The 12,246-nt window shown below is 40.8% G+C and overlaps 1 protein-coding gene across 21 annotated transcripts in view; it reads right to left on the reverse strand.

The window, feature by feature from the left end:
* Nucleotides 1-12,246, reverse strand: part of mef2d (myocyte enhancer factor 2d) — a 100,645-nt gene that overhangs the window by 13,423 nt on the left and 74,976 nt on the right. For 13 of the 21 annotated variants that reach the window (XM_079240079.1, XM_079240074.1, XM_079240077.1 and 10 more), the window contains 4 exons: nucleotides 5,950-6,128; nucleotides 4,465-4,494; nucleotides 953-1,070; nucleotides 338-512 (listed from right to left, as the gene is read on the reverse strand). In XM_079240079.1, the coding sequence (XP_079096205.1) occupies nucleotides 338-512; nucleotides 953-1,070; nucleotides 4,465-4,494; nucleotides 5,950-6,128 (502 nt within the window). The remainder of the gene's footprint in view (nucleotides 1-337; nucleotides 513-952; nucleotides 1,071-4,464; nucleotides 4,495-5,949; nucleotides 6,129-12,246) is intronic. The other 8 variants (XM_079240066.1, XM_079240075.1, XM_079240072.1 and 5 more) reach the window with 2 other exon arrangements.

Here is a 12,246-nt window from a genome sequence, read left to right on the forward strand (position 1 = left end):
TTAAAATCTAAGATGCCGGAAAACACAGCTAGCAGCCTGTCCTTGCTACTGGGAGCTAAATGAGAGTGGGACTGCAGTGGGAGTTGGAGCATGTGGGGGGTTGGGGGGGTATCTAGGTCACCACAAAGATGAATCAACTGCAGTTGCAGTGATGTTACAGCTTCGTATGAGAGGTGCTTTAAGTGTTTTCTGTACACGTGTTCTGGTAGTCGTACTGAATCAGCTGACGGGGCACTTCTGGTAAAATGTCGACGGTTCGGATGTTTAAGGGGAAAATTTCACGGCATGAATGAAAAACGATCTTAAACGAATGTCTCATGTAGGAAAGTGAACTTACACTAAGTTACTGAGTGATGCCAAAGTCAGCTGTTGTGACTGCTGCTGTTGCTGGTGTTGCTGCTGGGAGACGGCCGGTTGCTGTTGCTGTTGCCAGGCAGCCATGTTGCCAGGCACCAGCCCTGGTGGTGTGAACGTTGGGAGCGCTGTGAGATCTGCACTCGTCAGCTGGTACTCTGGGATTAAGGGATGGAGAGGGAGACAGAGGGAGAAAGAGAGAGAGAGAAAGGAGATGAAGAGGAGGGGTGAGGGGGATTGTTTTACATCATGCAACTTTCTGCTGCATCAATATTAATCACGGCTAATCCATATTAATGGAGACCTTTGAAGTGGAATCATTCCAGAAGCTCTCATACAATGAACAAAGTGAATATTCATAGTGGTTTGTGGCATCACACTGCAAGGTTTTCAAGATTTTCTCATGATGCAATTAACTCTATATTGTTTAATTTGCTTTTGTTTCCTCCTTTTTTAAAAAAAAAAAAAAAGAAAAAAAAAAAAGAAAAAAAAAATTCTGTTAGGATGTGTCTCTGATGAACTCATGCAAACACAGATTCAATTTATCCTAAAATGTTCCCTCTTGCTGTGTGGGGCAATGCTGCCTTTAATGACTTACCAGTGTTGTAAGCCGTTTGCATGCCCGAGAAGGGTGCAAGAAGACTGGGTGTTGCCACGGAGACCACCGGGGTGGTGAGTGACTGTGCCACCTGCGAGCTTCCTAGCCGCTGAGCATTCTGGGAAGACAGAAAGATAAAATTTAAGATTTGGTAACTGACAGGGGAAGAAGTGTTTGATGCCACAGTGACTCTATAAGGATCTGCATTTTCAAGGGATGTTCAGCTACTCCAGTGTGGTTGGATTTCATGAGAATTTATTACATAAAAAAGGCATAAGATTTACTCTAAGGGCACTTCTCTGCATCTCCTCAGTGTGCAGTGTAGTTAATTCATGCTAAAATATTATTTCCTGTGGCAATCTGGCACTGATGTAATTCTAAAAGGTTAGGGAATCTGTAATATGCACAAGATCTGAAATTTTCCTCTTAAATAGCCATTAGAGATTTACACTGAATCCCTTTTTCTGCAGACCCCCAGATTCAGAGCAGCGACTTCATGTCGTGAGAGAGAACCTGGTCTGGTTCCACAGCAAATCCTGCCTTTTTCTCCTTATATGGACTGAGTGTAGAAGTTCAAGGCACATGACTTCATCCATTTTCAACAGTAATAATGATAATTGCTAGCATGTGCCATCCACTGTACAGCAGAGTGGATGCAGAGACCTTGTAATGAGAACAACTCAGCTACAGCTGACTTACTGTACAACAAATATAGCTAGTTTTACTCCTGGATGAAATAAAAAGAAATACATTTTAACTTCTGCTTTTTCAAGTACAAGAGCACAATCTAAGGCCTCAGTATTCACGTTGCTTTAAAAGTTCTGTTCAGCAGATTAAAACTCAAGGATCCTCGTAAACAGATCACTTGATTGCAAATGTTTTTACCCATCAAACAGAAACACCTCACTCCTTGCAAGAAAATCCGCCACCTCTCTTCTCTCTGTTTGACTTTACTGTGGCACTTTTTAACATCGACGTGCAAGATGAGAAATTTCTCGCATCTCAAGGTGGCGTTGGCACGGCAACGCTGTCGCCAGGGCCCCGGCGCATGTGTTGTGTAGAGTCACGGTGGAAGGTGCTATGAGAGGTAGCGCTGTGCTGGAGAATCATGCTGACAGGAACACATGCATTGCCAAGGCTGACAGAGGTGGGATGAACAGGGATGAGTGTGTCCGTGTGTCTAAGAACTTGCTTTTTTTTTTTTTTTTTTTTTTTTTTTTTACGGAAAATGCGAGCAGACAAGTATGCCAGGAATGAAAACACAAAGCGAGGTTGTGTTTGTTTTGAGGTGTGTGTATATTTATGAAAAGGAATATGCATGCATGTGTATGTGGAGGACTGAAGGGGTCAGTGTAACTGAGTTTAACATGCCCATCTGTGTTCCAGGTTGGAGACTTTGTGAGCTTTCCTCTCTCTGATCCTCAGAGCATCAACACTCAGATGAAACCAAACATGCACATGCTGAGCAGCTTTCACACACAGCAGAGAGTCAGCTGGTTGCTCCACTTCTCTCAATGTTTCCTCTCTGTAGTCTATTTGTGTTGCACCAAATCACTCTAGGCCATGCTCTGCTGCTTCATAAACTTTTTGAAGATTTTTGATTCAGTTTATCTAAAAAAAACTATTTGATTTATTTCAATGATACAAAAGACAACATTTTGCCTGTTGAACATAAATTCATTAAGTGCTTAGAAGTGGATGATTTGTAAAAGAAGCACTACTAAAACGTGATTATTTTGAAGTTAATATGTTATTTTTAAGTCTTTGTGAAGCAAAATTGCATTTAAACCTTTAGAAGGACTGAGATGTAGACTCAAACCATGAGGATGTCATCATGAAGGCCAGGTAGACTCAGCTATATTTAAAAAAGTAAGGATAAAAATTCTCATAAAAGCAGTACAACTGATGGCCACTAAGCCACTAAATCATCCCTGTTTCCATGTGTGCCAGCCTCTCTTATGAAATACTGTGGTCATCCACGTTTTCTTTACTCATTAGGATAAACATGCTGGTGCTCCTAATGGAATATTTACGCCAACATTCCTTTTTAGGCCCCAAAGAAAAGAATGAAGAAAGAAAATGCCTGTTTGTGCAGACCAGTTCCAATGGTCACACACCAGTGAACACGAGCTGCATGCTAATTGTTTTCATTCATGGCTGCTTATTGTCATTTGTTGGTGGAAGACTCAACACTTTTAACCACAGACATTTTCAATGGGTCAGAAGTTTAAAATCGTTTGCTGTAAGTTGTTGGTTAACTGGAACCGATTTAAAATGCAGGTTTTAGGAAACATTTTAACTCAAATCATCGATTAGTGTTTCAATTATTTTTTCATGATATTAAAATCTATTCCTTATATTTTTGCCCATAACTTAACAACTGTTAACAGTTTTATACAGCTAGAAAACAGAAGCACTAGCTGTGTACACAACGCTGCTGGGATTTAAATAAATGGTTGTAAAATTGACTTTTGTTTGTCCAATCATGCCACATTTGTATAAGCCCTTGACTGAGTCAGATACTGGAGTTGCTTTCATGTCCATTCATGTGAAAATAACATTTTATGGGACCCAGGTTTTTTTTAAGGTGTCAAAGTTAAACCTTAAAGGGAAATGTTTTAGAAAACTCACCCAATTCAAACTGTTTTTTATTTCTAAGAGGAATTTGCTATTGTGCAAACAGCGAGCAGAATACTGACAACATCTGTGCTTATTTGCCATTAATTTCCTATTTTATTTATATCAATAACTTGAAAAAACAGTAATATGTACATCTATAATGTCATAGATAGATGGAATTGGCAGATACAGTGTAAGTATGATGTGAAGATCCTTGGAGAGGGTTTTTATTTATTTATTTATTTTTACGGGGCCTACAAAGTTTTTTCCAGTAGCTTTTTTATGCTAATAAGGTAGATTTTTACATTGCTCTTGTCAAGAAATATTAGGCAATCACTAGTCAGAGTGGTAACAATTGTCTACTCTCACTGTACATGAATGCAAATAAGCATATGTGTAAACTTTGGAGAAGTTTTTAGACAGAAACTGCAAGATAGGCAGGGAAACTCTAAGGTCAAAAATCTTCTTAAATGATGCAACATGTTCTTATTAAAACTGACTATGTGTAATAAAACCTGTACTCTCTCACTACCAGCAAAGATACTTCTTTTTTTTTTTTGCAAATGACACATTTTTCATTTTATATAACTTTAGATCTTTCTAATTAAAGTTCAATTCTTTTGGGAATCAAATTTCCAAGTCCACATTTTAAACAACCAGTGAATCCTGAGTTCCGACACCATTTATCTTCCAGAAATGGAGGCAACCAGTCCATTTGTCAGCGGTTTGTACATTGCTCTGATGCTCCAGTGCCTGTACTTCATTTTGCATTGTAGCTATGTAAGCAAGCCCTGATGGGATGCGAGTGTTGACTGCGTCACGCTCATGCTTGGTGAGATCACACAGAGTTTGACACCACATCCATGAGGCTGACACTCTACAAGTCTATTCACCTCACTCACCAACTCCAGTTCTTCTTCTGTCTGCACGGCAGGTGGAAGATGGGGGGGGGTAAAAAATACAAAAGACTGTTAAGTTATGTGAACTAATGTGAAAAGAAAAAAAAAAAAGAAAGAAAAAATTAAAAAAATGTGAGTATGTTCACATAGTGATGGTGTTAAGTTGAACTTCTCAATAATGAAATCAAACAGATCAGCAAAACAGATCAACGGATGCCTTCGGGCATGTGATGGGTGTCAGATGTAGTGCAGAGGGGAAAGAAAACAGTCAAAAGGCTGACCATACATCCTGTGACAAATGGTAGGCTAACTTTGCTGTCCACTCGATGGACAGAAACCTCTTAGTGTTTGGCAGGAGAAATCTCAACTACATAACAACCAGAAATCTAGATGCACTTTCACACAAGTGGCTTGTAGGTTTGTAGTGCTAAAATTTGAAGCATGTGCTCAAAGCTCAAGGAATTTCAAACCTGGACAACTTTGCGTCAACAAGAAGAATACAAACTGGTAGTTAGTGGGTGTGGACATCATTAACATCAACTGCTTATAATTTGCTGTAAAATGTGACCTTTAGTTTTCAGTGAACAGAAATGTAACTCAGACAAAGTTGAGATTTTAACATCACAGTCCTGATGTCAGAACTAAATAGGCAAAAATACTATATATTAAGATACATAAAATATTAATATTAATATTGCAGGGTTGTAGGGAGTGTCCTCAGACAACTCGTATATATATGAAATAGTTCAAATGATAAAAATCCTGAACTTGTTCTGCCCACACACAGCTGTTTATACTGACTGAAAAAGTTATTGTCATGATGTGATGTTTTGTGTTCTCTTTAGTTCCTGGTTTCCTGCTTTATTTTGTAGTTTTCCCTGTTTAGTTCACTTGTTTCTTGTTTAACTTTTGTTCCTGTTAATTAGATTCACCTGATCTGATTAGTTTTCTTCTCATCTGTTTCTTGTTCTGTATTTCAGTATTTATACCCCTTCATTTCTGTTCCCCATTGCTGCTTCATTCTGTTAGTCATATGTTAGCTTCTTGTGTTTTCATGCCACCGGCGTTGTCTTGCTTCAGTTCTTGGAATAAACCGTCTAGATTCTGCATTCCTGCCTCCCGTCCTGCAATTGGGTCCACACCCCTACCACTCATCGTGACAGCTATTCAAAGTTTTATAACTAAAAACACTGTTAAACACAGTTTAGCTGAATTTGCGATGTTTTCTTACATATCAGAGTCACACAGTATGTGTAGAAATCTATTAATGAGAGCATTTCTTGAATGAAACCTTCAGTATAAGATTCCAAGCCAACGGCACAATGACATGTAGAAGGAAAAAAAAGATTGCTGCTACTGCTTAGGTTTAAAAAAAAAAAGCAACAGTGTTACCCTGGTAATGTGCCAGACACTTTGTAGTCAATTACTAATTTCCAGTTGAACTTAATTGCTCTTCCCGATCAGATGCAGGCTTCTCACCAGTTGCATGAGGCTCTTGCCACTCTGTGAAGTGATGACCCTCAGGTCTGGCTTACAGCTGTTGACCATCTGAGGGCTGTGTGGAGGTGGAGACTTAGCCGGGACTACTTTCCCCAGGCTGTTGCCATTGGATACAGAGAGGAGGCCAGGGGAGGCCCTGGCACTGATGTAGCCATTAGCTGGAAAGACACAAATGGAGAGAGTGAGGTTTAGTGAAGAGGAAAGGTAGAAGGAGGTGTTCGTCTCGTCTGATGTTTTCAGGATCTGTATCTACCTGTGAACTGTCTGCACTTATCTATCTTTGTTTGTGTGTGTTTTTGTTCTCATTAGCGAGTTGGATCACGCTGTCGCACCACACGTTCCTCATCATTTCTGCAGCTCAAACACACACAAAAAAATTTTTTTTTGGCAGCGTTCTGATGCTCTGCAGCTCATTCACATCAAAACTGTGTCATGCTTTCTCCAGAACTATTTTATTTCTGCTCTCGTTGTCTTCGTCTCGCCTCTTTTGTTTCACACGTCTCGACTCGGTGTACACAAAAACAGACAAATGTCTTTGGGCTTTTTCCACCTCACACTGTAAAAAAATATCCTTCTTATGCAGTCAGTATCTCTGTCACTGAGCCTGAGAAGAACAATTCTCTATCAATCAGTGTAAAGTTCTCAAATGCAATGAAATTACTGGTTTCGGCTTTCAATACCTTATAATTGTTAAGAGCATACTTTGTTATTAAAGGCTGAGACTAGGCTTAGTCAAAAATTCACCCTTGTTAAAGTTTAAAGCCAGTTTAAGACAAAAATTCATCCATCCTTGATTAAATTAGAAGTTTAGTTTTTAGTGTTTTAGATTTAAATTGTTTAACCAGTGAGTTAATCTACTGACTTTTAAACATGTGAATTCAAAGTAGTCTGTTAGTGAACAATATTTATAAAAAGTAAACATGTAGTTTTATGTTTCATAAATGATCCAACAAGGAGTTTGAAAAGTATTTTCATCTGTGGGTTAATATGTTTCTGCTGCTTGTATTGGACGGAGTCAAAACACCCAAAGGAAGACGTTGCCCTGAGCAACAGTGTGTCATAACAAACAGGCTCTGTGAGGACCCTGAAGAAAAAATGCTCTTTTAGTTGCAAGTAAAAATTCTTGTCCTCATGTCTTTTCTTTTAGGTTTGATAAAAAGAAGGAAAAAGAAAAATATAATCTGATTTGCAATACAAAATCAAATTTTTGAGCAGAATTTGTGGTGTCTTTGTGTTTGAGTGGGGCGTTCCTGCAGCACGTCAGGTCGCTTTACAGAATATTACAGTTGAACACACCCTTCTTTGAACCTGCGCAACTGTCACATTCCTATCACCTACATGACAACACGGCGGTTACTCTGAGATACAACAACACCCAGTACGTGACAAGCTCGAGTTGCAGAACAGCAAAACTTGCCTGCGTGTGAACACCTAAACGTTAACATGCTATTTTACATTTTTTAAACATGAAATTCTTCTTCTTTCGCACATTTCTGCAACATATTCCCACACTACAAATACATTTTAACCATATAACTGTTCTCATGCATAACAAACTGGTGTGTTTTATAAAAAAAAAAAAAAAAAAAAAAAAAAAGTTGTGAGGACGTAAGGTGTAAGGGGAGGGGGGGGGGGGGGGTGTCTGGCTGTCATGACAACAAGACTCCAGCAGACAGCAGCCTGTCCGTGCAGCTGAGGTTAAAAGACAAGTAGATTCAAACAGAGACTCAACCATAGAGTGTATAAAAACGGGACAGTGGGGACTTTCCCAGTCCTGATACACACACACACACACACACACACACACACACACACAGATACAGTATTCCCCTTGGAAGTGAGGAACAAGGGTGTGTGTGTGATAGCAGATAGCACTTCTCCATGACGCTGCCTCCAGATGACAGTGGCATGTGACTCTGCTTCATCTCAGTCTCACACACACACACACTCACACACACACACACACACACACACACTATAAAGGCAACTTGACAACAACAACACAAATGCTATCTCTGTTATCAGTTCAGCAGGAGGGAAAGCAGACAGAGAGAAAGGGAGGGGAGGGGAAGGGGGCAGCTAAAAACATGGAGAGTAAAGGAGCGACTGCAAGGCGAGGAAGATGTTTGAGGGTGTAGTCATACAAGGCAATACTTGTTTTTCTTTTGTTTAAAAAAAATGTGTTGAATTTAGATAGAAACTAGTAACAGATCAGTTCGGCTGTAATCAGGAAGAGCGCGGAAGAGGGGGAGGATGGAAGCCGGTTAATAAAGAAGGAAGAACAGAGGAGAACCACAGGAGGAGGCAGGCGGTAGAAAGGGGAAATAAAGAAAAGTAAGGTGAGAAGCGAGGAAGGCGTACAGGGTTAAGAGAGGACGACGGGATGAGAGGAAAGAGGTAGGGCTCGAAGCAGGCAATGGAAAGTGACAGGGAGACATAATTAATGAAAGGAAAGAACAGGGAAAGAACAGATGCACAAAAGGAGGTGGAAGGGATTTTAGGGATGAAGGAAAAGAGAGGGAGTCACTAGAGATGGAAAAGGGAATTGGTGTCCCAGCAGGCGCTTGACCAATGAGAATCACCTGTGTGCTGTTGACACATGGTGGACGCTCCCTCCATCAGTACCGCCTGGGGAAATCTTTCCCACCCTCTGATTACACGTGAACGCCACTGACTGACAGGAATCTGCTGCTGCCTGCGTTGCGTTCATGTTTGTGGATAAAGGAAGAGGGTAGCGGCTTTGTGGCGACCCAAAGTTCTGAGAACTACACACACAAACACACACAGCTCTGGAAAGAACATGTGTTATACAGGTGCTCTCAGGCCAACATGAGTTTCAGCCCACAGCGCTGACATCTTTGTTTATATAGGTGTAGTTTAAGTTTTGCGTGAATTCACAGCTGCAGATTCTTCCAGTAGTTTAGTATTTTGCTCTCTCACGAAGGCAGCTTTACTCCAAACCTACATGCATTCTTTTGTTGCAAATGTGCACAAAAAAAAAAAAATAAATACAAAGACCCAGAACACATTATTGACAGACAACTGTTGGCAGTCGCTGAGTACTTTCTTTTCCTGGGTCTCGTAAAGTTGAACTTGCCAGATTTCAGCTGCCCACTTAGAATCGTTTACAGCTTACAGAAGGAGAAAAGTTTGATTCCACACAAACGCTGAAGCATAAAACTGATCACATGCTGTCCGAGGTATCTGGCAATGATGATGAAAGGCTTGACTTTATCAGCTGAGGTTTAGTCTCCACCAGAATACTGTAAATGTGAGTAAAATACTGATACGGATGCTGGAAGCACTGAAGATTTAAACGGTGATTGTGCTGAACATGTGGCCTTCTGTATGTGGAGTACTCCTATTGTGACAACAGTAAAATAAAGTGGCCTTTGTATTTTTTCCTAGATTACATTCTTACTCCTTTAAATAGTCTTTGCGAAAGTCTTGCAACATTTATGCCTCTTCATTCAGCACTTCTGGATCTTAATTGTGTCCCAACTGTTAGAGCCATGTAAAAGTTATGCTTATTTTGTATGTTTTTGTACTTAACATTATCATGGAACCATATTTTGTTGTAGCAGGACGAGGAGCTACAGTTTTTCTGACCGTACAGAAGAAAATAATTTTTATATTTTTGTTTGTTTAAGTAGTTGTTTTGTGGACGCAACACGTACGTTTTTCTTTTTTATTGCTTGTCTAATAAACGGAGATAATTTTTGTATCCGTTTGCTTCGTTTTTGTCACGAGTCAGAAACCTCACGTCCTGCAAGAGTGGCCAGAACATGTTCTATTATGTTCAAGTTACGTTGCCGCCACACCAACCAAAATGTCCCCTCCGCAGAAACAATGACTCACCTGAGGAAATGACATGTCTTGAGACTCAGCTCATGTCATGTCCACACTCAGATGAGAAATATGTGGATTACCAAAAATGGTGACAAGTAGAGTCGTTGGCATCTTTAATGTCACTCTATACACCCCCCCCCCCCCAAACCTTCCGCATTAATCACGATGTTGCTGTTCTCGTCCTTCTTCCTTTTTTCGCCCAGCCAATCAGTCTCTTTTCTGTCATTTTAAAATCTTATTCTATCCGTCATCCTCACATCCCCCCCCCCCCCCCCCCCCCCTTTCCCAACACCACCTCCTCCACAAGAAGGAGCTGCAACAGAAATATTTGTCCTCTAAGTCCACCAGCATGTGAACACCAGTCCTTCCTCATCATCTGTCGTGTCACGTTTTCCCTCGATGCGGTGCTGGAGTCTAACCGGCAAACTTTATTCTCATTATTGTACACCAATAAATTTGTGTCACTCGATGTCTCTTTACTGAAGAGACTGATGTCTTTCATTATCTTGTTAGCTTGAAACTGCCATGCATGACACCACTTTATCTGTGTCTTTTAACTTTGTTTTACAGGAATCAGGCGGCGATTAGCTCTGCAAAGTGTGATGTGCTGACTTTAGCCCGCTGAAAACAAGGTAATCTTTAAATTAAACAACTGGTGTACATGAAATGACTCCAGCACCTCACAGCATTTATTTAGCGGGCACCAGGTGGTGGCTGCTGAGTAATCTCATTCCTTGCATAGTCTACTGTACTGAGGTGAGGTAAAAAGTGGACATCTCACAATGCTGCACGCGATCAGAAAACTAAATGCACAAAACTACCACAAAGCAAAAAGCCCTCTGTCTTGTCTTGGCTGCAGCTCACACAGCCCCACATCATGCTTCTGTTGTAGGTGCAGCTGGTAAACATACATTCTGCTGCATATCTGATCTGCAAACACTGTGCTTCTCTTCAAAGTAGCAAAGAGACAACGTGAGAAAAATCCACACACCCCAAGTTGACCATCTCAGTGCTTTCAACCCGAAAACCTGAATCTCGCTCACCTCCATTCTCCTGACATGGAGGCAGAAATCTGAGGACTAACACAACAAAATAGACAAATATCTGCACTGACAGATGGCAAGTGGTATCTGTGGCTCCCACATGGTTGCAGCACATGCCGCATTACTGCAACGTCCCTGGTTTCAACTGAACCACTGACCCGTGTTGCATGTCATACACCTACCCCAGATTTCCGACACATCACTGCTCTGTTCAAGCAGGAAATGCAACAAATATTATCTTTATGTAAAATTGTCCTATGTATTTCAAAACAGCCTGATGAAAAAAAATTGTATCCGTGGTGACTTTGTTAAAAAAAAACAAAAAAAAAAAAAACACGGCTTATTAAAAAGCGTTCCTACTTTTAAGGTAAACAGTTGACTAAATCAGAGCTTTATGGATGTAAACGGTTGTTTGTTGTATTTTCTTCTATCCTTTACATGGCTTCTTCTCACTGCATGAGTGTATATGTGTTAGTATCCTCAGCGTGTGAGTATGTGTGTGATGTCTCCTATTACGCGGGCCTGGGCGTGGGAATGTGTGGAATGCTGGGTGACGTCAATGGTGACATTCCCGGAGCCCTTACTCCCTGGACAACAGCTGAAGCCAACAGATCCAAGAGGAGGAGGGTATGGAAAAAGAGCGAGGTGTGTGTGTGTGTGTGTGTGTGTGTGTGTGTGTGTGTGTGTGTGTGTGTGTGTGTGTGTGGTGGGGGTCGGGAGTGGGTTGATTTAAGAAGTAAAATGGAACAAATTCTATTCAAAGGAATCAAAAAGAGGAGAGGATTATTGTGGGCAGAAAGTTCAAGTAAAAATAAAACAGAAAGCAGCGAAAATAAAGTAGAAGAAGAAGAAGAGTTGATTAAGGCATGAAAAAGCAGAATAGGACAAGGCAGAGCGGAATGGGAACAGAAAAACCTGAATGAAGACATGAGAGAATGGGTCGGGACATAGGAGAGAGAGGATGGAGGAAGGAGGGGAGTGGCAATGTGGATGGATCAGGTCGGCTCAGCGGCGCTCTGGGACGATGCTGTTACATGTTGGGAAATTTGTAGGACTCTTGGTGCTGTTCTTGCAAGCTGGAAAAATCCCACCGCAGATAATTACTGACATACAACACATCAAACCTACAGAAAAGTTGATTCGGCCACCTCACCAAACGTACCCACCAGTAAACAATCTCAAGTTTCCTTTAAAGAACCTGACCTCATAGATGGTGGATCCTCTTTCAGTGATGGTCTTGCAAAACTAATATCGATATTGAAACTTGGCTGTGTTGTGTTCCTCTCATACACTTCAGGGAAGTTAATATAAATGTATTGATTCATTTTGGCTCACCTTACCCTGAGACAATAAGTTTATCAAGTGAATTTAGAAAGAAACCTTC

The sequence above is a fragment of the Telmatherina bonti genome, assembly GCF_933228915.1.
Source record: "Telmatherina bonti genome assembly, chromosome: 5".
Lineage (NCBI taxonomy): Eukaryota > Metazoa > Chordata > Actinopteri > Atheriniformes > Telmatherinidae > Telmatherina > Telmatherina bonti.